Source organism: Heptranchias perlo, chromosome 4 (assembly GCF_035084215.1).
Source record: "Heptranchias perlo isolate sHepPer1 chromosome 4, sHepPer1.hap1, whole genome shotgun sequence".
Lineage (NCBI taxonomy): Eukaryota > Metazoa > Chordata > Chondrichthyes > Hexanchiformes > Hexanchidae > Heptranchias > Heptranchias perlo.
The window spans coordinates 79,604,839-79,632,784 of NC_090328.1; the positions used below are offsets into that span (position 1 = coordinate 79,604,839).

Below are 27,946 nucleotides of genomic sequence, written 5' to 3' on the forward strand. Positions count from 1 at the left end.
CTAAGGCCAATTGGAGCAATTCCATGAGCATCTTGGCTAACTATTCTTTAATGCACAAACCTGAGTCAATTGCATCTCTTTCCAACCAATCTAATGAATTCACCCCATCAACCTTTATTCCTGACTTGTGACACACTTGGAACAAAATGGATAATTTCTAAAGACATTTTATTCTCCATCAGATCAAGACAACCAATAAGTACCTGATATTGAAGATCTTTGTTTGGAGTTTCTTTGTCCTACATACTGACTAGGATAGCCTACTGTTACATAATCACTTTCTGCAATTTTGCTAACCTGGCTGGGACCTTCCCTGATGTTTGGGGGTATGGGGGAGGAGGTGTGATACAAACCAGCAACAGAACACAGACATGTGGATTGTAAGGTCAGACTAGCCTAAGCCAGACCCAAGATGGTAGACAAGCAGCTGCGTGCAACTGGTTAGCTCTGCCTTCCCTGGCATCACATTCTAGCGACAATAGGTGAAACTACTGCCTATGGAGAAATTTGCTTTCTTTGTCAGCAACAGCCAGGTTGTTAATATTACAGGTTTCCTTCCAAATGTGCCTTTGCTGTCAGAGGTAAAACAAGATTGCAGTCATATTACAAAATTATTTGAAAATTAGATAACTAATGCTTCAACTGAATATGCAGAAGTAAATGTCGGATAAAGCAGTTTATTCTATTCTTGAAGATTTTATATAACCGGTACAAACAGACATTCAATGTGTAAAAGCTGCTTATAATCAAACCTTTGTGTACCCTGAGGCTCTGCATGCAACAGGGTTTTGCTTGTTAACTTAATTGTTTAGTACGTTGCTTCCAATATTATTAAATTCTGTAACAATTACTGATAGCCCCAAAAATGCAAGTAGTCTGTACTAGTCCAATTAGTGCTGCAAAATGAATCAGTGCATACATAAATGATGAAATGTTGCCTCAGAGCAGCGTAATGCAGACATCGGCCGGTACGCAATATTGTCAAACTATGTCCGTGCATTCAAGAGCTAAAGAATAAAAATAACCATGTACGAACCTCTATATTAGGTATGGCTTACTTAATACGACAGCAACAAATTTTGCATTCTGGTAATTACAGTCTACATACAGATCACTACATGCTTACAGAAAAAGGGTCCGCTTGCTCCCATGAGAAAGGTGATCCCCGCGAAGCAGGCCGAACCTTCTCGGGGAGAGATTCGGGCACAGCCACTAAGATAAAGCAGATGTCCAATGCAGCAATCACAGTGGCTACAAGTACCACAAGGTTATCACCGTATTTAATTGAAAGATAACTACCAATGGCAGGACTGGTTACCAAGCTTGCTGCAAAAGTTGCAGATACCTAGGGAAAGGGCAAAAAAGACAAGTTTTACTTACAAGATCATTAACGCTTAAAATGTGAACATATCCAAAAATAAAACAAGTAACCTATGAAGTAAACACTATATAGACACATAAGGGATGAAATCAGTCTACGCCAGTAGGGCAAATGGGCTTGAAATGAAATGGAAGCCTGTTTTACACTGACTTCAACGGACAAGAAAAATTGGGCACATTATAATACGGGCTGCCGATTCACTGAGCCCATTTCGCTCGACTGGTGTAGACCAATTTCACTCCATATTGTTTTTGAGCTTCAAAGTATTTTTTTTACAGTTGGTCCACCAAATGGCAAAGGAGTGAAGAATCTGAATGTCATAAATAACACTATTGTACATGCGACTGGATTATCAATTCCACTACAGTTGTCTGAACATTAAAGAAGTGCCCAGCTGTAATGGAAATAGTCTTAACTCATGTATTCTAAGAGAATTTAAAAACTAGCACTAACTCAGTAGTCCTTTATTTGGCACCAGAGGCAAAGAAGATTACAACTGGAGCCAAAATTAGTTCCACAGCTCCAGCGAATACAATTCAGCAAAAACGCTGCCAGGCTCAAAAAATAGCAGCATCATTTTATGGGCTCATAGCAAACTCACTTTGTGGTAAAATTGAACCACTCGGGGACAGACACCATAGAATCCCATTATGTGGTTTTCATGAGTTGAGATAAAACAGGTTTGTCTGTACAAGAATTAAATGGAAAACAAAAAATATAAAATCAGCTTGACAACAGATGAACTGAAAAAGAGTTACCATGCACATGTCAGACAGATCAATACCATTTTAAAAATGTATACACTATTTATTGCTGCTAAATTTATGCTGGTGACTCCTTACTATCACAGTACCCTTTATAGGATCACTGACACCATCCCATTAATCGGGACTGCACGAATACTTCAATCATTTTTCTTCTCCCTGTATGACTGATAGTGCTGCACTTACACCATTTAGTATGTAGCCTGCAGTAAAATCAACAGCAATAGAAGGCAAACCATCACCTGGCAATTATTTCACATTGAAACATAAAACACAACTTCCCTCTCTTTGTAGCATATTTGCTTCTTTTTATAATCAAAAAATCAAAGCCAGCAAACATTAAATATGGACCATTTTGAGTATCAGTTTTCTTTATTCTGGTCCCTCTATTTTGGCATTTGCAATTATCCTTAGATCACAAGGATCTCTTTACAGTGTAATCAGGAGTTGCAAATTTAAACTTGTAGATATTAAAACTATTGATCAAGTCCTATATAGTACAGAATGAGTTTTGCTTCATCTGGAATTGTATCAACTAGAATTGATCAAAGCACAATTATATTTCATGGCAGATCCATGAAACAAATGATCCGGGCTATATATTCCTCTATTCAATAATTTTGGCAAAACAATTAGGGATAAAATGGGGAACAAGAGAAAGGAGTACAATATATCCTCTCACTGGTCTGTGCATTTTACTTGAAACAAAATGTCTCAAGTTCCAAATAGAGGAAAGTGCAAGCTGTAAATAAGACTGCTCCTTTAAATACTTTGCAACAACTAAATGTTTCTTGTGATGTAATTATAACTGAACTGAGTTTCTCTGTTCCTTCACCTTCACCTAAAGGCAGACAGATTTTCTTGTTCCTGCACCGTGATCTATTGGATCTCCTGGGTGCAGTAAAAACAAGAAAATTGGGCAAGGAAGAACAATGCAGTCATAATGGACCTTGCCCGATTTTCCATCCATTAATTTAAATGGGTGGGAAAAACGGGCAGGCTCCCTTAAAGGCATGTGCTCCACTAGGCCCTATGTTTTTATATTTGCTGTGCCTAGGCAATCCAATAGCCCCAGGAAGATCTACTCCATAAACTTTCTTTAGTTTATCTTTGGTTTCCCACAGGGAGAGGAAAACTTATAGAAACTAGCAGTCAGTTTAGCAGACCGCATCAAAGGCAATTTTGTACCCTTCCGATTGCTAATGGAAGTGTCTCGTGCCACTTTTTGAACAGGTCCAAAGTCAGTCAATGATGGTAGCCCTGTAGATAGTGTATCTGGATTTCCAATAAGCCTTCGATAAAGTGCTGCACAAATTAGGTTTAGTCTTGTGGGATTGGTGGTCAAATTTTAAGATGAACAGTGAATTAGTTATAAAGGCAGAAGGTGGCTGTTAAATGGTAGCAGTTCCGCATGGAGTTCGGACACTCATGGAGTCCCAGAGATCTGTTGCTCTTCACCATCCCTAATACTGATTTGGATGAAGGTATCGGTAGTACAATACTTTGGACAAAATAAATAAAACTGTAGATTGACTCCAATGCAATGGGGGAATGGGCATGGGAGTGGCAGATATTAATGTTGATAATTGCAGCCTGATCTATTTGAGTCTTGGTAGTTCTGGACATGTACCATGCAGGATTACCCACTTATAGGAGGAGGACAGACACCCGAGGTTTGCCGTTCATGAAAAGTTGAAGGTCCATGACCAGTATCGCAAAGCTGTAGGCAATGAAATACAAAAACTTATCTTTTATAAGACACTGGTACGGCGCCATTAAGTACTGTGCCCAGTTTTGGTGTTCTCACATGATGGTCGATACTGAGGCCCTGAAGGAGGTCCAGAGGAGCGCCACCAGCCTGATACCAAGTCACTTAGTTATCAGGACAGGTTTAGGGAGAAGCAACGGCACACGGGTAATATAATTGAGATCTTTAAAATTATGAAGGAAATAGATTCTGTCTGGATGAATAGGTTATTTGCGCTAGAGAGGGAAGGGAGGACTAGATGGCACCAGTAAAAAGTAACAAAACTAGAGGTAGGTTAGATGCCAAGTACTAATAATTGCAGAAAGTCATCAACCTCTGGGATAGATTGCTGGATCGTGCGGTGAGTATGGAGACGCCACTGGCTTTCAAAAGGGAGCTGGCAGAGTTCCTGCAAGTAGAAAGCAACCAGAATTCTAGAAGGTAGGCAGAGCTAGCAGTGATTAGTGTCATCAACTACAACAATTCCCTGGAGTTTGCGTGATTGCCATCAAGGGTCAGAGAGGAATTGGCCTAAAGTTTTTTTGCCTCTTCCAGGAGATTGTGTTAGGGAGGTGGGGTGGGGGAGGCTGATGCTGCACAGTCAAGATGGAACGGGCTGAATGCACAAGTCGGTCTTGTTCCTCTGTCTTGTGTATCTTGCATCTTGCAAGACAGGAAGTAGGAATATTCCTTGACAAGGTAGATTAATCTAGAGCCTTGAAATAGCAAACAAGCTTCGTACGAAGTTGAGAAAAGGAATTGGGCTGAGGGTGAAGAGAAGGAAGGAAATCAAATTAAAACAAGTGAAACATATAGGGATAAAAGATAGGTATACGTCCAGAACAGTCCTCACTGGAGTTGAAGAACCCTCTATAACTCATTGCTTTTCATCAGAATCTTCTTCCCTCCTCTCCTATCCAGGCTGACAGGTGGATGATGTGCTTCCAAGTCCTTTAGGAACGGTACTCTAAGCACCCATTAGAAAGAATGCAGATGCAAATGGTTGATTTTACTCTTCATTTTTTCCCCTCTCTCCCTATGAAGAGCATCATCCCATCACTTGGCATACACTCTGCTCCTAGTGGAGGTCAGAATTCACTATATGTCACCAACCATTCCACCACATAGTTTGCTGGGTTACAAGCATTTCGCCACACCAGGCGTCTGTCTGCATTTATTGAGGAGATGTTGAATGGCTAAATGGCTTCCAGTAGAATTTCAACCCTGTTTTTCATCAACATTTGTATTGTTTCACATACATGAATCATCAGCTTTGATAGTCTGATGTGAACTATCAATCTTGTAGGCAATAAAATCATAGAATGATTACAGCACAGGAGGCGGCTGTTCGGCCCATAAAGCCCATTCCAGCTCTTTGCAAGAGCAATCCAGTTAGTCCCATTTCCCCACTCTTTCCCTATAGCCCTGCAATTTTTTTTCCCCCTTCAAGTATTTATCCAATTCCTTTTTGAAAGCCACAATTGAATCTGCTTCCACCACCCTTTCATCCAGCGCATTCCAGATCATAACTACTCATTGCGTAAAAGAATTTTTCCTCATGTTGCTTTTGGTTCTTTTGCCAATCACCGGAAATCTGTGTCCCCTGGTTCTCGACCCTCCTGCTGATGGGTCTCTTTATTTATTTTATCTAAACCTTCATGATTTTGAACACTTCTATCAAATCTCCTCTCAACCTTCTCTGTTCTAAGGAGAACAACCCCAGCTTCTCCAGTCTATCCATGTAACTGAAGTCCCTCATCCCTGGAACCATTCTAGTAAATCTTCTCTGCACCCTCTCTAAAGCCTTCACATCCTTCCTAAAGTGTGGTACCCAAAAATGGACACAATACTCCAGTTGTTCCTGAGCCAGTGTTTCGTAAAGGCTCAATATAACTTCCTTGCTTTTGCACTCTATACCTCTATTTATAAAGCCCAGGATCCCATATGCTTTTTTAACCACATTCTCAACCTTTCCTGCATCAATTAATATGAACTGAGCATGCCAGATCTTAGACAAAGTGATGAAAATAAACCATATCTATCATATACTTTTAGAAGGATGTGTATTGTTTAAACCCCAATGAGAGATAGTGAACAGGAAGTTGAAGCCAAATAGTAACAGAGTGTCATCCATTTAAAAATAAAACTGAAGAGTGATAACACCATTGGTTTGGCAGAAGTCCATAGCTCATCATATAGCGCCAAACGGTACATGGTAGAGACATCACGTGGTTAAAGAAATGCAGTTAAGCTGAGACACCCCGGAAATTACAGCTACAGGTTTTTTTTTTAAAAACCTCAGTGCAGACTCAAACTGCTTGAACAGTTAATTGGAGGATCAATAAACCTGCTGCTCCTCTTGCCCCACCTTCCACTTTTTGAAACAATACCACCTATCCAATTTCTTTCCATACACTACCATGTTACCAGTGTAGTATTTCATATTTGGGCTGCTAACAAACACTGTACAAATCATCATTCATCCTTTCATTTAAATTAGAATGTTAAACTACAATGTTCCAACACCATACAGTTTTGCATCAGTAACCATTGCAACATCATTCAAAAGGCTACTGTACCTACTATAGAGTCAAAACAACTAATGGCATTTGGGTGTAGAAAAAGGAGCAACACGTAAACAAAAATTTAAGCAAGGTTTGTTTCAAGATCCAATATTAAAAATAGCTGCTAATGGCAGATTCTGACACTGTGCCAAGTCAGTTTTTGTGAAAGAGAATTGCTTCAAAATACTGAACAGCATAAAGAGCTATAGTATATTGGCTTGGAAAAATATAATCCAACTTGTCGAAATACACTCAGGGTCCATAGCTAAGCAAGTATACTCAGACATGTTTATGGATCCAATTTCTTTTTTAAAGCCAAATGAAGTCACAGTACAAGGATGAGATGAAACAGATACAGGAGTGGGTGAGCGTGTGTAGTGACTCCTAACGTTTTATATACTTTGTTAGTGCTTATACAAAGGACACCATTAAACCAACTCCCCCCACCAATAAATAAATCTTTGTCTGAACTGAATCGGCACATTAACTGCAAAGTATAAGTCCAGTATCTACACTGAAACTTATAAATAGACTAAGATGCATTATATATAATTCAAATTTCATTTTAGTAATGGTATGTAACTATACAATTAAAATTCCATCAAAATGCATGAATCCAGGTATGTGATAAGGGAGAGAATTTGTATGCTTGTGCCTGTGATTATAATTAGAATAAAGACTTTTTAAAATTGTGTTATTTATCAAATTGAAGCAAATACAAGAGGACTGGGAGACACACTGGGATCGTCTCTGCGACCTGCACCGAAACCAGCCCAAATTGAAAGGATGAAAATTTCCTATGTGTAAGGGTTCTAAGTGAAATGAGTATGAAGTGCTCAAAGGGAGCTCAAGACTGGCAAGGTACTGCACTCCCACTGCAGAAAAACTTACACCAAGTAAACTCATCGCAGGTGGAGCCATGATAGGGTACTACAATTGACTCAAAAGTGAGTGTACTACCACTAAGCCAAGGCTGACACTAAGTACACTGGAGGCATTGCAAGTACCACCTCAAAGTGCTGGAATGGTATAATTTTCTGAAATCTGGGGTTAAGCTAGTTAAATTTTATTACCAACTAACAGTGAATGCAGAATTTCTGTTGTTGTCCTGTGATCTCTTTCCTTTTGAATCATAAAAGATTCAATATTTTTAATATTTCTTTATGGGAATTTGTAGTGGTCAGCTTGGTAGTCACTTCACTGCTTGCTGGGAACAGCTTGTCTCTATGAATGTGAAATACAGTTTCCTGCTCATATAGAACATCATTGCAAAGGCAGGCGAGTCACCTGTGTCAGAGTGGATATCTTAATGAGTGTTAAGATGCAAAGCTCACCTAGGTGTTAAAAGCACTGGAATGATTAATTGATTACAACTTTACATTACACTCAGTTATAATCTTTACACCAGTGAAAGAAAGTATCAAGAAAACCTGTCCACAGTTTCAATGTGCCTTTGAAACTTATTTGTGATAACTTTATTTAGAACCATAGCAGCTTACAGCACAGAAGGAAGTCATTCGGCCCATCACATCTGTGCTAGCTGTTTGCTAGAGCAATCCAAAACTAATTTAACTATCCCACGTGCTCCTTATTGCCTAGTATCTTCCTCTGCTTCAAGTATTTATCCAATTTTCCTTTGAAGTACACAATGGTCTGCCTCAACCACTCTATGTGATAAATGCATTCCATGCCCCAACAAATATCTTGTCTAAAGAAATTTTGTTTAGTCTCTCTCATTGCTCTCTGAATATTTTAAATTAATGACCCCCTTGTCACCGATCAAAGGAAATAGTCTTTCCCTCTTCACGCTATCTAAACTGTTCATAATTTTAAAAAAAACTCTAATAAATCTCTCCTTAGCCTTCTCTGCTCCAGTGAATATAGTCCCAGTATCTCAAGTCTCACATTATTATTACATCTTCTCATCCTGTGCGTCATCCTGGGGAATCTATGCTGTACACTCTCTATAGCTTTAAAGTCCTTTACATAATGGGTTGTCCAATACTGCACACAGTATTCTGTGGCCCAACAACATTTTCTACAAATTTATTGCTTCTTTGCTCCTGTACTCTTAAGTCTCTATTTATAAACCCAAACTGCTGTTTGGCCTATTTTATGGTTTTATAAAGCTACATCTCACACTTTCATTTATTGTGAAAGATAAATCTTCCTTTGTCTCAGTTTCAGGCTTCAAAAGGGAGAAAATAATTGTTTCTAGTAAAATAATTGCTTTATTTTCCTTTCATTGTACTGCCTTGAGGCAAGAGGATTCCATTTGTCCTGCTCACGAGAGCATTTCATCAAGGATTCAGGTAGCTTAAGGTACTACAGAGATCTGATGAACTACTGTTTTGACAAGGACTGGTATGTAAGGTATGTAAAAAATTGATTTATCAATCTGCTGTGTTTACCCTTGCTTCTGTTTAATTTTACTTCATGATAGATCTAGAAAAGGACTTGCATTTATATAGCACCTTTCAACTCAGAACATCCCAGTAGCCTAAGGTACGTGGCTTTTCAGTTGAAAAGGTCCAAAATGACTGTAACCAGTGTATATAGCAACGGTAAATTGGTTACCGTTCACCCAGGATGCCCAGATTACTTTGAGCAGATCAGATTTCAATTCACGTATTTGCCTGTGGAAACTGTCCTTTGCATTACAATCACTTTCCCATAAAACCCCTGCTAAGTGCAATATTCTAAAGAATGGAGTGGATTTAACAAACAGTGACTGATAACCAAATATGAATGACAGTGATGATTGGGCATGTATGGATTTTTTAAAACTACTTTAAAGCTTCTCGATGCCAAATACTGCACCTTTCAAGTTGTCAGAAAGTAATGGAAAAAAACAACTTGTTTCTGACAAGATCTGTTATGTGTTACTATGAAGAGGTAACAGAGACTGGGGCACTTCCAATTAGGGCTTCAATAATTCAGTACTCTTTCGAGGAGCTTCAAATATGTTAAACTTTAATTCCCAAAGCTCCTGTTCTCTTCATCACCACTTAAAAAAATAAGAGGAATTACAAAGAAAAAGTTTGGGGGAAAAAAAAATCAAGAAAATTGATAAAATAAAGAAAAAAGCAACAGTTTACATTGCAATTATGTAAATTTTATAGACACTTTAAGAAGATCTGCAAAAATTTAGTTGAAAATATTTTAATTAAGGTTCAAAAAAAGGTAGTAGCGGAATCCCAAATCAATATTTTTATCTAACTGCTTTGACAAAAAGTTAGATCCATCCGAGAGGACAGAATCTCATTTGGGTTTAGCGTCTCACCCGAAAGTGTAGCTTTCCCTCATTATTGCACTGAAAAAAATATTGACTTCCAAAGGCAACTCAAAAGAAAGTGAAAATTATTACCCAGAGGTACATACATAGAATGTACAGCACAGAAACAGGCCATCTGGCCCAACAGGTCTATGCCGGTGTTTATGTTCCACGTGAGCCTCGTCCCACCCTTCTTCTTCTAACCTGATCAGCATATCCTTCTATTCCTTTCTCCCTCATGTGTTTATCCAGCTTCCTCTTAAATGCATCTATTCGAGTTGTCTCAACTACTCCTTGTGGTAGCGAGTTCCACATTCGAATCACTCTCTGGGTAAAGAAATTTCTCCTGAGTACCCTAGTGGATTTATTACTGACTGTCTTATATTTATGGCCCCTAGTTCTGGTCTCCCCCGCAAGTGGAAACATCTTCTCTATGTCTATCCTATCAAATGCCCTTTCATAATTTTAAAAGACTTCGATCAGGTCACCCCTCAGTCTTTGCTTTTCTAGAGAAAATAGGCCCAGCCTGCTCAATCTTTCCAGATAGATATGACCTCTCAGTTCTGGTAGCATCCTAGTAAATCTTTTTTGCACCTTCTCCAGGGCCTCTATATCCTTTTTATAATATGGAGACCAGAAGTGTTCACAGTACTCCAAGTGTGGTCTTACTAAGTTTAACATAACTTCTCTGCTTTTCAATTCTATCCCTCTAGAAATCAATCCCAGTGCGGTTTCCTAAAATGGCCTTATTAACCTGGGTCGCTACTTTTAGTGATTTGTGTATCTGTACCCCCAGATCCCTCTGCTCTTCTACCCCATTTAGACTCTTATTAACCAAGCAGTATATGTCCTCCTTATTCTTCCTATCAAAATGTACCACCTCACACTTACCTATATTAAAATTCATTTACCAATTACAGGCCCATTCTGCAAGTTTATTAATGTCTTCCTGTATTTTGTCGCAGTCTTCCTCAGAGTTAACTGTCCCCTCCAATTTGGTGTCGTCCGCAAATTTTGAAATTGTACTTCTGATTCCAGAGTCCAAATCGTTTACGTAAATGGTGAACAACAGTGGTCCTTTTGCCAGCCTGAGTAACCACCTTTAACCCCTACTCTGTTTTGTAGCCAGCTTACTATTCCCTCTGCTACTTGTCCCCCGACTCCACATGCTCTGACCTTAGTCATAAGTCTACTATCCGGTACCTTATCAAAGGCCTTTTGAAAATCCAGATATTATTACATCTACTACATTACCCTTGTCTACTCTTTGTTACTTCTTCAAAGAATTTAATAAGGTTGGTCAAGGATGACTTTCTCTTTTGAAATCTGTGCTGATTGCTCATTATATTTTTGTTTTCTAGATGTTTTTCTATTACATCTTTGAGTAAAGATTCCATAATCTTTCCTACCACTGACATTAAGCAAACTTTTTAAATGAATTCTTATATATATGTAATAATGCCTCTGCTATCTCTTCCCTAACTTCTTTTAATATGCGCAGATGCAATCCATCTGGACCAGGGATTTTATCCTCTCTAAGTTTGATTAGTTAATCAATTATCTCCCCCCTATCCATTTTAAATGTCTTTATATCTTTTTTGACCTCTTCTAATGTCATGCCCACCGTGTTTGCCTCAGTATTTACCAGGGAGACTAAGTAATTATTTAATATTTCTGCCATTTCACTGTCATTACCTGTGAGTTCATTGTGTGTATCCCTTAGTGCCTCATCCTGAATTTTATTTTGTTATTTATGGGTCTGTAGAATACTTTACTTTTTTTTTTATATTCCTTCATAATTTAAATTTTGTAGTTTCTGTTGCTCTCCTAATTGTTTTTTTGACTTCTTCCCTAACTTTGTATTCCCTTTTGTCATCATCTCCTTTATTGTCTATGTATTTAGTGTATGCCTTTTTCTTAAGTTTCAAAATTCTAAGCTTCATGTGTCCAGAAAAGTACAAAAATTGTGTCTTACCAGTCCATAGGCTGTACTTCTCTCATGTTCTTGAGTAATGTCAGCTACATATGCAAATATCACTGAGAAAGTGACTGCAAAAACTCCAGACACTGAAATAACAGCAAAATACCACCTATAAAAGCAAGCAGAAACAAGAGTAAGGAAAAGAACATAAACTGCACCTCTGATATAAATTAAAATGAGCATTTTCCCTTTGTTTCAAATCTGAAGATTTCCTTTTACAAGCAAGTCTTTTGACTTTAGGGTTAAAACCAAAATTATCCCTTGAAAAACAAATTTGAAAAGTAGGGTTGAACCCAGAAACATTGGTATTGGCATACTACAGTTCTTTTGTGATACAACTAGCCAGATTTCCCAATTCGTGCAGGAAGTACTTAATCATCTTTCGACAGGTAGCACTGATGCATAGCACTCCTTTAGCCAACTGTGACCTGTACTGAACAGTGCAGTGGGGACGAGGCAGTGAGGATGCAACTAAGGATGCACATGAACTCCTTTTAGCATATATTTTGTGAAGATAGGTGAACACTGATTATTTATTTTAAGTATTTTATTCAATCCTTCCAAAACCATTTTGCTGATTGTAATCTGAAAACATCAGGTTTAAAGATTTGGTTTTATTTTTGGCCTGAAAAGAAAACATACTGGGTCGCTGCTGATTTTCCTGAATTCAGGTAAAATCTGGTACAAAGATAAAACCTGGGAATCAGAAGGCCTATTTATAAAGGTGATATCCTTTTATGGTCACTCGATCTTTCATATAATCGAAATCTGCAGTACTCCCACTGGGGAAACAATTTCTATATAAACAAGAGTTCAAAACACCAGTGTTACAGATAATTGGGTCTATTGAACTGTGGAAATCTCCTAGCTCAAAGGCAAACACATGATTTACAATGAAAGCACAGAGCTCCCCAGATAGTTTAGTGGGTAAATGTACCATGGTACTAAACCACACAGACCAAGACGACTCTAAGCTGATTCCCAATCTGTGTAAGTTAACTGATCTCAGTCAGAGTGCTACAACTGGAGTAATCACCCCAGGCCAGGAAGGGGAGAGGTCCTTGTTTTACACCCCATCAACGGAAAGGAAAATTGGGCCGGATATATAATGGGTGCCAAACCGCTACGGTATGTTTTGAACCCCCGCCGAAGTTGAATTTCACTACCAGTGATTTCATGAGTGAGAAAATAGAAATACAAGGAGCAATATATCAGGACTGTCATTGTGCAAATTCCTCGTTTTAGAAGATAAATGTTAAAAATCTAGATAGTTGCTTTCGTTGCAACAGAATGGTATCCAACAATCTGGTGGTGCAATCCAACAAATGTCATTAGTAAGTGCTCCTGCAAGATAAGGCATCACACTTCTTTCAGGAGCATTTTGTGTTATATAACATATATAGGTTAAGTGAGTGGGCAAAAATTTGGCAGATGGAGTATAATGTGGGAAAATGTGAACTTGTCCACTTTGGCAGGAGGAATAGAAAAGCAGTATATTATTTTAAATGGAGAGAGATTGCAGAACTCAGAGGTACAGAGAGATCTGGGTGTCCTCTACATGAATCACAAAAAGTTAGTTTGCAGGTACAGCAAGTGATTAGGAAGGCAAATGGAATGTTGTCATTTATTGCAAGGGAAATGGAATATAAAAGTAGAAGTGTTTTGCTACAGTTGTACAGGGCATTGGTGAGACCACATCTAGAATACTGTGTGCAGTTTTGTCTCCTTATTTAAGAAAGGACATAATTGCTTTACAGGCGGTTCAGCGCAGGTTCTCTCGACTGATTCCTGGGATGAGGGGGTTATCTTATGAGGAAAGGTTGGACAAGTTGGGCCTATATACACTGGAGTTTAGAAGAATGAGAGGTGATCTTATTGAAACATATACGATCCTACTAGAAGGGGTAGATGTGAGAGGCTGTTTCCCCTTGTGGGAAATACTAGAACTAGGGGGTCACGGTTTAAAAATAAGGGGCCTCCCCCATTTAAGACGGAGATGGGGAGAAATTTTTTCTCTGAGGGTCGTGAATCTGTGGAACTCCCTTCCCCAAAGAGCGGTGGAGGCAGGATCATTGAATATTTTTTAAGGCTGAGTTAGATAGATTCTTGATTAACAAGGGAGTCAAAGATTATAGTAGGTAGACGGGAAAGTAGGGTTGAGATCACAATCAGATCAGCCATGATCTTATATAATGGCAGAGCAGGCTCGAGGGGCCAAGCGGCCTACTCCTGCTCTTAATTCGAATGTTTGTATGATCACTGCATACAGGTGGTATCAAATGGAAGAACATCAATTCCACAGAAGAATATCACATTTAAAAATAAACATTCCTGGCAAATAACATTGTGTCGCATTTTCAATTATCTAATTGCAGATTGATGGGTTACAGTACAGGCCATAGTACATGTGTAAATTCCAAATGACTTAAATCTTAACACTGTAAATTAAGACATAACTGCCTGAAGTTTAATTCTCAGTTTCACCCAACTCTACCATTATCAGTATTTTTTATACTGAGGATCAATGTAGTAAAACCAGTATATTTTATTGGTTGCTTTAAAACATAGGTTTTCAAAAGTCGAATCATATCCCAGGTCTTCAAGCTCATATTTCTGTCTATCCGTCATCAGACTTCCGAATATTTCTGCATTTGCTGACTTACTAGTTTATTATTTCTGTTGCTGTGCAGTAATGAAGCACGTTTCTGCGACGATAGCATTGTTCTCCTTTGGGTACCCAACATTGTCTTTTAGAAGTTAAAATGGGTCCCCTGGAATGTTAACATTTGCAGGAGATTCTTAATACAGAAAAGTTTGAAAGCGACAGTTTCAAAATTTTAATACTGCCCTCTCCTCCTCCTCCCATCTTACCCCAAATGCTACTTTTATTAATACACTTTATCTCTGCTTAGTTATTCTCTGATGCAGTGTATCTGGTCACAATACAATCTGAAACACAATGCAAACTGTTCCATACCCTAATTTATTTTATTTGCAGGATAATTATTAACCCACTCTCTTCAGTTTATAAAAATAACATGTGACAGTAAAAATATAACATGAAAGTATTTTGTTGCACCTCTATCCCTTCTCTCAGCTGCTTGCATGTGAACACTATGTGATCCCACCATTCTAACCTACAATTCTTACCATGGACTTATCCTCATTAAAGGAATTGGGACACAAGTGAAGAACACAGTTAGTAAGAGAAACGATCTCCTCCCCCACACGTCAGACAAAGCACCTATTAGTGGAGCACTCATAAATGATAAAAAACCCTAAAAAAGGAGAGAAAACATAAAATTAGAACAAACTACAACAGTAGTGGCAATTTATACATTACTACAATAAACACAGGTAATAGGCTGGTTTCACCACAAAGAAAAAAGATAAAACCTGCAATTCTTGGCTAATCACCAAATTAGAGCTCTTAAAATTTATCCAAAAAAATTTCAAAGATAGTCATTCTTTGACCCAGCACTATGCATAGTGCTCATAAAAAATTGGCCAAATACTGAACAACATTAGTTATCTAGATTTCACATGGAAAGATTTGAATTTGAAATTGCATTGCTGTACAGCTACATTTGAAATTGCATTGCTGTACAGCTACATTTTGTATTTTAATTTTTAACTGCCTCAAGCCCTAAACAGCTAATTTATGGAACTTAAGGTACTACAGAAGCACATCGAACACGGTGGAGTTTACTAGTATCACCACCTAGCTGCTGAATCTCACTGGTTTGTTTTCAGCACTAGCTGAAATGGTACCTACATGTCTAGCATATTGAATTCTGTACTCATTTCAGCAAGTCAGATGTTGGGAGAAAATGAAAGTAATTTAATATGTTTGAAATGCAATTTCATACTCTGGATCATTGGTTTGATGTCAACTTGGAGTACTGCATTGTCAACGAGGAACACTGCATCGTAATTAAATATCATTTTCGAAGTGGAGAGACTTCAAGAGTCACAATGCAATGTATGATGTCAGTTGATTTTGAAGACTTAAGTTTAAAAACGGCATCTTTTAACAATGTTAAAAATGGCCACGAAATCCACCCCCTAATACAGTAAACCCTAATATTGTTTTGGGAAGCTGCACGGAGGGAAAAAAAATCTCAGGGGTAGGTTTAAAATTAATACTGGCCCTCTGGAGTGAAAGCAGCAATTTTGGCAAAGTGCCAGCCACACTACGAAGTGACTGGTCTGTTTGTCCAGGACATTCCTTTCTTATTCATGCTCGTTGACTGGTGCTGATTGCATCTGAAGTCTAATGCCCATCCATGCTTCCATTCCTCAAAGGTCTACTGCTTGGTATGCTGAATCTGCCAGATGACAGGCAGACCTGAACAAAGAAAGCCAATACACACATTCCAAGATAAGGAAAAGGAAGGGTGGTCTCAAGGTGTCATGCGCGTCTCATTATGAAAAGCGACACTTAACACTGCTTTTAGATTAAAAACAAACAGGAATTCTCAGTAATGCAGAGGAATCTACCAAGTCTTCTACACATTTGGTTTAGCAAATATTTTGCAACTAAAGTCAATACACAGGATTTTGTGCACACAGTGGGTACTACCACCAAGGTGATCACATCTAAATAATTTCCCTGAAAACAGCTAAATGTTACACTAAAAAGCAAAATACTGCAGATGTTGGAAAATTGAAACAAACAAAATGCTGGAAACACAAAGCAGGTCAGTCAGTATCCGTGGAGAGAACAAACAAGTTTACGTTTCGGATGCAGACCCTTCTTCAGAATGATGATGCACTGGTTCCTTACGAGCTACGCCCCACACCTCCCACTAACAGGAAGTGACTACCGCACCTACCCCATCATCTAACTATTTTGAAAATAATTTGGGTTGTGGTTGTCTTAAAAGGCATATGCACAGCAATTGAATATTATAATTTTTTCCCAACAAAACAAAAGATATTATGCAGTCTGATGACTTCTATTAATCCCCCCCCTTAACCTGCTGTCTTCAAGGCAACAACTCTCAGTGAGTTATTGCTCTACAGCACATAACCTTCCAGTAGCGTACCCAAGTGCACACTAGGACAGCAAGCATTAACAGGTTATTTGACCAAGGAGGCCATCACAGCTGAGTCCAGTTCTATCCTCACCAGTTGCACTTCCAACAGGTGGAAGGAACAATGCAGGGCAGCTTGCAACACGTCAACCATTTTTCTGTTCTAAATGTCCATGTCCATCTGGGGCAGGGCACACCGTGCAACCTAAGCAATTCCTCAAGACTGCTATATTGTATATTTTTCACTTACTAGTACATTATTTGTATACTAATTTTTTTTTAAAAGTTTCCTGTAACGGCAGTTTTAAACTGACAATCTTTTGGAGGTTAGGACAAAGATCTCTACAAGTGCTGAGGATCCCCGACAGCTTGAGTATTTGCAGGAGGTCCCCCGGCCTCCCTATTTCTATAACTAAAGATAGATTACACAGCGATCTCATGCTCACTAAGGTGCATGAAACAAAGGCCATTTCACAATTTCTGAAAGTATAAATAAGCTCCCTGCCTGTTAGAATGAAATGGACGCTCAGCTTGAAAGATAAATAACATATTAAAAATTAAGTAAAAAGGGGAAATTAGGGGGTCTGCTATGACAAAACATTTCAGATATACTATTCTTATCTGCTCATAAATATAAAATTGCCCCATTCTGCAATCAGTCCCAAAACACAGAATAGTGCCAGTCATGCTCAGCTGAATTTGATGGTCACTGAACAAGGCTCTAAAAAGAACTTGAAAAAACAAGTCACATCAGTGGCTTGAGGGTAAGGAAACTCTAGAATTACAAATATTCTTTTTGTTTACATTTAAATGAAATCAAATTCAAAAGCATCCAGGAGAGCTCATTCTTGTAGCACAAATATCCAGATACTGCCTAATCCTAGTAGGCTGCATTACTTAAGTGATTGAGAAGTAAAATGCAGATGCAACAGCAGTATATCAGAACTACTGGATTACTTCATTATGAACAAAAAGCAAAATACTGCAGATGCTGGAATTCTGAAACAAAATCAGAAAACGCGGGAGACACTCAGCAGGTCACGCAGCACCCGAAGAAAACACAAGTGAGCTGACGTTTCAGGTAAAAAAAACCATTACAGAGGAACAGCATTTAGAAGGAATAGAGTAAGGGAAAGGAGGAGAGAAAAAAAATGACCACACACAGGAAACGGCATTGCATGACCTGTAAAGTGCTAAGATGGGGGATCAGGAAATGGTCAGAGGCATATCACTTCTGCCCGTTAACCATTTCTTGATATGCTTCTCAACACTTGTGTCTTTTCCTGTGTGCGCGGTTGTTGTGTCCACGTTTTTATTTTTCTCCGCCTTGTGTTTTCTAGTCTATATTCTGATGAAGCAGAATCCTGAAAACAAAGACTAGCTTTAATCAGGCAGAAAATTCTCGACCAGTTGATGGCATACAGTCAGTATTTCAGAGAGAAAGTTGAACAATTTTCACATATGTACCTTAAGGTCAGACAACTGGTGATTTTAATGATAAAAAAGTGATATTCTTTATATATCTATTTCTTCATCCTTGAATTTTCCACCCCCAGTTTCCCCTCAACTCTAGACAGCAAAATTAGCAAACTAGCACAGCAGAAGCCAATCCTCTTGCCAAATATCCACATGGATCTACTTTCCAGCAGTGGATAGTGAGTAGGAGCAGGAATGCAGCAGATTTTTCCTCTCCCTAGCCAAGGAGCATGGAGGCCAATTGTAATGTTACAGCTGTTGACCCTGCTGATATCAGCTAACTCAGCACAGAGCAAGAATCGAACCTGGCACCTTCGAGTCTGTTTGGCTTAGTACTACACTAGATAATTGTTTTTACCCACTAAGGCATCAGGGGAGCAACCTATTTTAATAAATTTATTATATACTATCTTTGGTTTGCTATGGGTCGAAATATAACTAGGCTCAAGCCAAACCACACTTTTCAGGAGTCTCAGATTGAAAGAACTCTTAGTGCTATGAAGGCCTGCTATACAGTATTTAATTTTAATCACTTACTAGGTAATTACAGTACAAATTAAATTATAACTCATATTATAAAACATATCATAGCCCTCAAAATGCATTTATATTAACAGACCTTTGGCTATCTTCAAAATATCCAGCATGACTGAAGATACTCCTGATCTGAATCCGTTTGAATCATTACCCATTAAAACTCAGAATAGTGACAAACTCACTACAGATTGGTCATTAAACCAGTAAAGATCTTTCTACAGATGTGTACATTCAGCCTGCGTGAATGCTCTGCACATAAACAGAAATCTCTAATAGAAGTTGATTTTTTTTTATAAAGAGGACATGATTCCACCTCACATTCATCTTTTCCCAGTATTTTACACCTAAAAGGAAACACATTAAAAAAAATGCATACTAAATACAAGAAACACTAAAAATCACGTGGTGTAAAACCCACTACAAGAACCCACAAAACAGCTGTACTATCAAGAAGTTCTCACAATAAAAAGGCAAGACTCTATAGAAATAATTAACGGTTAATTGTCTGTATTGTATTGGGAAACTGACCTGCTCATCCTCAAATTCAGTACAGTCATCCATTATTAGACACAACTTTCAATTTTTTTAAAAAGCTAATTATTGAACACTCAGAATTCATATAATATTCCCGGATCTAAATGTTGGTTCTGTCATCATTAAGCATGCATGACCATAAGTCGCTCATGAGAGTTATACATCTCAACAATTCCTAATGGACGGGATCTAGATTTGAAGACTCCCACAATGCATTTCATAAAGGCAGCATTAAAAGGCAAGAAAATGTCAAATTGAAACCTATAACCTGTACATTATGCTATGGTACCGAGATGAAACGAATTGGGATAATATTCTAAATTAAAACATTTTGGGCAATTAAAAATTTCCAGAGGCATGGAAGAGAGTGTACAATTCTCTATTAAACATAAATATGACAAAATATTTATCTTACTTTGGAGGGCATTTACTTGTTTAAAAGATAGGCTTGCACAAGATGTGCCAGAGTTCACCAGGATGTTGTCATTTTGTTTTATTTTTCATAGGCTATATCTCAGGAGGTATGATGGGTATGCAAGCTTCCTTTCTCAGACTGTCAAAAAAATCCATGAATTTCTGCAACTGAGTCTGAACATGTAACAGTTCATTCTCAAAAACCATCTGACAAAAATCAACCTACTGCATTGATGTTTATCACCTACCAATCGGATTGGTTTCAACATGTTGCCTTGTTTCAGTTGTGTGTGCCTAAATCAAAAACTTGAAAGTACCTTTATAGATCAATCTGTACAGGAATAGCTGACAAGTCAGATTTTGAGAACATATGGTTTATATGACAGTGATAATAATCCTTGCTAATTGCAAAGGCTAGAACAGCAGCATGCAATTCCACAGAATGTTAGGATATAGGCATGCAGATTTTCCTCATATGGTGAGGTTTTAATTTTTTTTATGCCTTGTGTTTCTTAAAGCAGAAGCTCCCAGTACGATGGAACTTCCACCATCCAGTTACATTACAAGGTAATTCTACAGCACCATATCATGATAAAAATAACAGCAGGCACAACTGTGTTAAAATACATAGTTCATAGTTATGTTCTGGACACTGGACTTTCCCCAATAACTGGGGGAAGATCCATACAGCACAGCACATAAAGTATCTTAGTGGCCTCTAAGACATACCAACAGCCAGAAAACATGGCAGCCTCACTCCCAAGCAACTGTTTACACTCAGTCACCAACCGGACCTGGTGAATCCATCTCATTAGGTGACTCTCAGCAGCTCATTTACTTTACACTTTCTAGCACCGAGACTCAGGCTGCTGCCAGCAGAAATGTAAACGAAACAGGGCATTAGCTATGCTGTCAGGGAGGTGTTGTGTGGATTGTATTGATCAGAGGCCTTACAGCAGGTTAACTGTACAGTGGTTTAACTGAGAACTTGTGCAACACAAGGGATCCCAAAATCATTTTAGAATAAATTCAGGAACATGAACAAAAACTAGCTTGACCAAATTTAGAAGTTAGCAATTGGGACATAGTTTCTGGGATTTCAATAAAAAGTTAATAAATTGGATTAACTAAAGAGATGTTGAGTGGAGAGTTATGATAAAACTCATTTACCTATACAAATATTCAGCCAAACAGAATATACATTCAGAATGTTAACATTTTTCATAAAATGCTTCCAGAAACACAAGGCAAAAAGAATTTAAAACCCAGCCATGTAAGGAAAATGCTATGCATTCCTACAACGTAACATTCTGTGCATGCTCATGTGCCAACCTTTGTAGTGAAATTCTTGGGAGTATTTTTTTAAATCTAAATCTAAATCTTCATAACCAAGAAGCAAATTATAACAAGGTCTTCTGGTGCGTTATGAACGTGTCATTAATGCATTTCTGTAAAAAAAGGAGCCAAGAGCAGTGAGGAAGTGCAATACAAATCATTGCGAAAACTCAGTTCCTTTATTTTTTAAAAAAAAACAAAGAATCACACCACTCATCAGAAGAGGAAGAGACTGCAGCATAGCTTCCGCTGTTCAGCATTCACCTGTAAAATGTGCATTGTGCTTGTTCTGCATGCTCACTTCCTAAATTGCCTTTACTAAATTTACTGAAACAAAATATAACTTGAAGAAAACAATTTAGTTTGTTTTAAGCAAGGTCAACAAACTTCAAAATAATTCTGAAATACTGCACATAATGTATTTAAAGTATTAGAATGAAACTTCAACTGAAATATGATGTTGATTATAGTGATCTTAAAACCTCTGATACTACAATTTCACATGCAATATACATCTCCACACATCTCTTTATTTTTATGAAATGATACCTAACTTAATTCCTTCTGCACATCAGGAACTCAATTGCAGAGATATTCTTACCTTTACACCCTGAATAAGGCCATTCATTAAAAATGTATGTTTGGGAAATGTTTCATGCAGAACCTGTCAAGAAAGAGAATAAAAATATTAGATGTACAAGGGCAGAACCTATTTAGTTCATAGATTCAGTAAGTATCAACAATCTCACTGTAACAACAACTTGTATTTACATAGTGCCTTTAACGTAGTGAAACGTCTCAAAAGTTCAGTCTGACAGTGTTTCCCCATTAATAATAATGTGCTATTCCAATAAAACTTTAGTGAAATATAGCCAAATTACTGGGATGACGCAAGGCCTACCCCGGTGACAGGAGAAACAAATGGCAAGAGTGGGCATTAATTATCTCTCAAATAAACCCCAGATTTACTCCAGTGAAAAGTGTGGGGGGGGGGGGGGGGAGGAGGAAAGAGTAGAATGGAAGATGGTCAAATAAAGCAACTCCACCTATCCACTATAAAAACAAAACTGGTTACTCTAAACTATGACAACTAACTTGCAAATGGTCAGCACACTTTATTTCACACATCACTGAACATTTTGTAATGGTGCTTCAACCCAGTTGCAGCTAACAATAACCAGACCAGGTTAAAATCATTTAACGTCAACATTCAAGTGATTAGTTATTCTTTTTAAAAATGCATACTATGGTGGTAAAAATTGTACTTAACATGGTCAATATGAGATAACCAGTCAATACGTTTTAGTGATGTTGGCTGAGGGATAAATGTTTGCCAGGAAACTAGGAGAACTCCCTTCTTTGAATAATGCCCTGGATTCTTTTACAACTACCTGAATAGGCAGATAGGGCCACGGTTTAACGTCTCATCTGAAAAGACAGCATCAGCATCAAAGCAGAATTCCTTAGCGTCAGCCCAGATTCTATGTTCAAGTCCTGCAGCGGTACTTGAACCCAAGGCATTCTGACTCAGAGGTGAAAGTGCTACCAGTGAGCCAAGCTGACGCTTATGAATGTAAAATGTATACCTTAATTTGTATTCAAAAATGTCAACATTGATAACATTAGATTAGCAATTTAATAATATAAAAGGAAACAGATTGGGAATTTACAATAAATGAGTAAATTTCAGCCAGTTATCAAAACACTAACAGTATAGGAGTGCTACTGCTGCTGAATGACATTTACTGCAAGGTCTTTCAACTTGTAACTTCATAGAATGGGAATGTTATCAATCCAACTTCTGAATTTAGAATTCCCAGATCTAACAACAGGGAATTGGGCTCTTACAAGCTATATGCTAAAATTATCTGTATTCCAAACTTTATTTGAATACTATTAACACAGAAATATTCTACATGCTAGCTTCTTCATTCTCGGTCTATCACTAGTAAATGTTTGAGTAGAGTGAGATTCCATTAATCACCAATTTTTGGCATTTACTGTCAAATTCAATAGTAGGTATCTGTGATCATCACTAATGCTGATCAATTTACTCTGATTTTGGCCTTAGATTTCCTTTATACAGAGACTATAAATTAGATTAATCATATTAAATCATGAATGATTTAAATGCTCTAGGTCAAACAATCTTATCCTTAAGTATTTATGCAGAGAGTCAGGGAAGCTTTTCTTTTTAAAAAGAAATTCCATATGATGAACAGTAAAGGTTTGTTTTAAAAAAAGGTTTGTTCATCATTTTCCCTATTATGCCCGACGTGAGTTGGGATATTTTTCTATGTTAAAGGTGCTACATAAACGCACGTTGTTCTCCACTCCACCGCCTCCCCCCACTTCTCTCCTCTTGTGAATTTGGCGGCTCATACTAGAATATGGTTGCATGGGCACCAGCAGCTCAGAATTACAGCAGCTGTATGTGTGGCTGCTCCAACTTAATACATTTATATTAACTACATCCTACAAATTCAAGAGTGCATGGAATAAAGTCACTCTCCTTTATTTCTACCCCAAAATATTACATTATTTTGTATCGGAGGTAAAAAATCTTATCTAGGTTAATGGCGTGTCAAGCTGAGAAAAGAGTTTATTAGTAAACTCTGCTCTGAACAAAGTTTACTAACATTTAACTTACACAGTAAGTGATTCTCAAATGTTGTACATTTTTGTTCAGTATTTCAGACTTTACACTGAACAGGTCATTTCAGAGACTTAAAGCAGGTCAAATGTTTACCCTTTTGACCACCTTATTTTTCAATGAACTTCTTAGCTGAATGCCCCTGTAAATATTTTTGCACCACACACATCTGGGATTGCTCTTTTAGAAATAAAGCACTGACTTTTTCCAATTTGATTGAACCACAATGAAAACAACGGACCTAAATAAACTTGCAGTGCCAGTCAGGCTCAAACCAGTTACAGTATTGGCAGAGGTAAATTGGCTTCCCGAAGGGTGGAAAAATTTAGGAGAGGAAATGAGGACATGTCTAAGAGCTACATGTATTAAACTGGGCATTTGTTGGTTTATACGCCAATGTGAATTGTTAGAAGCTAAAACTGGTACAATATTTTGCTGGTCAAACTGCAGCTGATGATTTGTAGCTCACCCCATTTCCTAGGTAGGATGCGGTACACCACGATGTAATTGGCTGAGAATTTAAAAAAAAAATAAAAACAAACATAAGGTGGGAAAAACAAAATACTGTTGGAGGCAATCCCAATGGAAGAAGTTTCATCTCAATTTACCATGGTAGTTAAGGCGGTCAACCCACCAGGATTGTCCTGGAATCTCCAGGAATTAAAGATCAATCTCCTGGACACATTTTTTTATTCGTTCATAGGATGTGGGCATCGCTGGCAAGGCCAGCATTTATTGCCCATAGCTGAATGCCCTTGAGAAGGTGGTGGTGAGCCGCCTTCTTGAACCGCTGCAGTCCGTGTGGTGAAGGTTCTCCCACAGTGCTGTTAGGTAGGGAGTTCCAGGATTTTGACCCAACGACGATGAAGGAACGGAGATATATTTCCAAGTCGGGATGGTGTGTGACTTGGTGGGGGATCGTGCAAGTGGTGTTGTTCCCACTTGCCTGCTGCCCTTGTCATTCTAGGTGGTAGAGGTCGCGGGATTGGGAGGTGCTGTCGAAGAAGCCTTTGAGAGTTGCTGCAGTACATCCTGTGGATGGTATACACTGCATCCATGGTGCGCACTGGTGAAAGGAGTGAATGTTTAGTGGTGGATGGGGTGCCAATCAACCGGGCTTCTTCGGCCTGGATGGTGTCGAGCTTAGAGTGTCGTTGGATCTGCACTCATCAAGGCATGTGGAGAGTATTCCATCACACTCCTGACTTGTGCCTTGTAGATGGTGGAAAGGCTTTGGGGGGTCAGGAGGTGAGTCACTTGCCGCAGAATACCCAGCCTCTGACCTGCTCTTGTAGCCACATATTTATATGGCTGGTCCAGTTAAGATTCTGGTCAATAGAGACCCCCAGGATGTTGATGGTAATGCAGTTGAATGTCAAGGGGATTTAGTTAAACTCTCTCTTGTTGGAAGTGGTCATTCCCTGGCACTTGTCTGGCGCAAATGTTACTTGCCACTTATCAGCCCAAGCCTGGATGTTGTCCAGGTCTTGCTGCATGCGGGCACAGACTGCTTCATTATTTGAGGGGTTGCGAATGGAACTGTACACTGTGCAATCATCAGCGAACATCCCCATTTCTGACCTTATGATGGAGGGAAGGTCATTGATGAAGCAGCTGAAGATGGTTGGGCCTAGGACACTGCCCTGAGGAACTCCTGCAGCAATGTCCTGGGTCTGAGATGATTGGCCTCCAACAACCACTACCATCTTTCTTTGTGCTAGGTACGACTCCAGCCACTGGAGAGTTTTCCCCGATTCCCATTGACTTTATTTTTACTAGGGCTCCTTGGTGCCACACTCTGTCAAATGCTGCCTTGATGTCAAGGGCAGTCACTCTCACCTCACCTCTGGAATTCAGCTCTTTTGTCCATGTTTGGACCAGGGGTGTAATGAGGTCTGGAGCAGAGTGGTCCTGGCGGAACCCAAACTGAGCATCGGTGAGCAGGTTATTGGTGAGTAAGTGCCGCTTGATAGCACTGTCGACGACATCTTCCATCACTTTGCCGATGATTGAGAGTAGACTGATGGGGCAGTAACTGGCCGGATTGGATTTGTCCTGCTTTTTGTGGACAGGACATACCTGCGCAATTTTCCACATTATTGGGTAGATGCCAGTGTTGTAGCCATAGTGGAACAGTTTGGCTAGAGGCGCGGCTAGTTCTGGAGCACAAGTCTTCGGCACTACAGCCGGGATGTTGTCGGGGCCCGTAGCCTTTGTTGATATCACGTGGAGTGAATCGAATTGGCTGAAGACTGGCTTCTGTGATGGTGGGGATATCGGCAGGAGGCCAAGATGGATCATCCACTCGGCACTTCTGGCTGAGGATGGTTGAAAACGCTTCAGCTTTGTCTTTTGCACTCACGTGCTGGACTCCGTCATCATTGAGGATGGGGATGTTAATCATAGGGACATCAAAATAAATTGTATTCTTTTCCCCCATTTTCTTTTAACACTTTAATTTATTAGTTATAAAAATATTGGAGATGGGGGGAAAAATGGCTATTCGACTGACAGTTACCCGATTGGCTGATTATTGACTAAGGCTCTGTGTGCTTTCCAGTTGGCGTGGGAAGGTGGTGTGCAGCGAAACGACGTGTCGGGCACAATTACATAAGAATTTTACAGAGCAGAAACAGGCCATTTGGCCCAACAGGTCTATGCCAGTGTTTATGTTCCAAACGAGCCTTCTCCCACCTTACTTCATCTAACCCTATCAACATATCCTTCTATTCCTTTCTCCCTCGTGTATTTATCTAGCTTCCCCTTAAATCCACCTATGCTAGTTGCCTCAACCACTCCATATGGTAGCAAGTTTTATACCCCACGATGGTTGGAGCACGGGGATGGAGCTGTTGGAGACGCGAGGTCATCTGGTGAAACCTCCAAGAATACGTCCAGAGTTGGCAACCCCAATGGTGGTTGTAGAGAAGAATTGTACTAGGGTGCCAATACCTAAGTTTTTTTTCCCCTGCCTCAATCCATACTCCAACAAACCTATTTCAACAAGTGGTGGTTAATACTGAGTTTAGGTTTCTACATACAAGGGACAAAATTCCAAAGTATGGAGGCCCCCCCCACAGGCAGACGTACTGTGTAAAGGTCAGGATTTAATCAGCTCCACTAAAGGGAATCTCTCCAGTATTTGCATATCTCTTCACTTTCTACCTCAAAATAAATTATAGAAACCTTACCTCTGCTTGGGCAATATAAATGATAATACCAAAAAGACATGTTTTTACATAATTTTGATGGCAACCAGCAGAACTTACATTAAGCAAAGTATGTGGTATATGTAAAAACTTAACTAGATTCTGACAGTGATAGTAGCTCTTCTAAAAAGAAATTGTAATGGGCTAGTAAATAAAGATGGCAGTAGTTTCTACATTAGTACCAAATCCTTCTTTGAGAATTTTTTTTTAACATCTAATGATTTTAGAATTTGTTCTTGGGATGTGGGCGACATGGGCACTGCCCCTATCCTTTGTGGCCCTTTGGGCAATAACTGTCAAGCAAAGTGGGACTGCAGTCACATGTAGGACAGACAAGATAGGATACAATCCTGAAGCTTTCATACTAGTGTACAAAATACCAGATTTATTGAATTTCTCAACTTGCCACTAGGCTACTGTACTCATGTTTTTAAAAAATGGAATATATATTTATACTTAAGTTTATACAACAAATGAGAATTGGTCCAAATATTCAGGTGTTCCTATTTCAAAACATGACAGCTTATGCCCAAGGAACACTTTGCCAATAATACAAATATCCCAGCACAATTTAAAACAACTATTCACAAGGAGTGAAGACTATTTTAATCATAATTCTTTGAACATTTGAAGTCTAAAATGGTTATGACAGTTAAAAACTAACTTAAAGTTGAGTTATTGAGACACAAAATTTATTGAGCTATATTCCACCTCAATGGTATTCTCATTTACTGGGTCTCTATCAAACAGCATTCATGGTACACTGTTTGATAGAGACCCAATAAATGAGAATAGTACTGATATAGTGGCTATTCTCTGGCATTTATGAAACTAGCTCACAGATTAAAAACAATAGAGTTTTATAAAAAATATCTATATTGTGCACAATTTGAACACTGCAGGAACTGGTTCTGAATTTCAACTTGGATGATCCAACAAGCAGGAATATGTCCTGCTTGTCAAATATTATAGAGCTGAACGAAGACCAAGAGTAAACCTAGATCACCAACTTAGTGCAAAATCAATTCACCAAGGTAGCAT

General features: G+C 38.7%; 1 protein-coding gene across 1 annotated transcript in view; it reads right to left on the bottom strand.

Annotated features, from left to right (window-relative positions):
- LOC137321055 (hippocampus abundant transcript 1 protein-like) overlaps window positions 1-27,946 on the bottom strand; it is a 98,415-nt gene that overhangs the window by 22,663 nt on the left and 47,806 nt on the right. The window contains exons 3-6 of the mRNA XM_067983215.1: window positions 21,645-21,707; window positions 14,862-14,989; window positions 11,706-11,820; window positions 1,127-1,345 (exon numbers count right to left, since the gene is read on the bottom strand). Of these exons, the coding sequence (XP_067839316.1) occupies window positions 1,127-1,345; window positions 11,706-11,820; window positions 14,862-14,989; window positions 21,645-21,707 (525 nt within the window). The remainder of the gene's footprint in view (window positions 1-1,126; window positions 1,346-11,705; window positions 11,821-14,861; window positions 14,990-21,644; window positions 21,708-27,946) is intronic.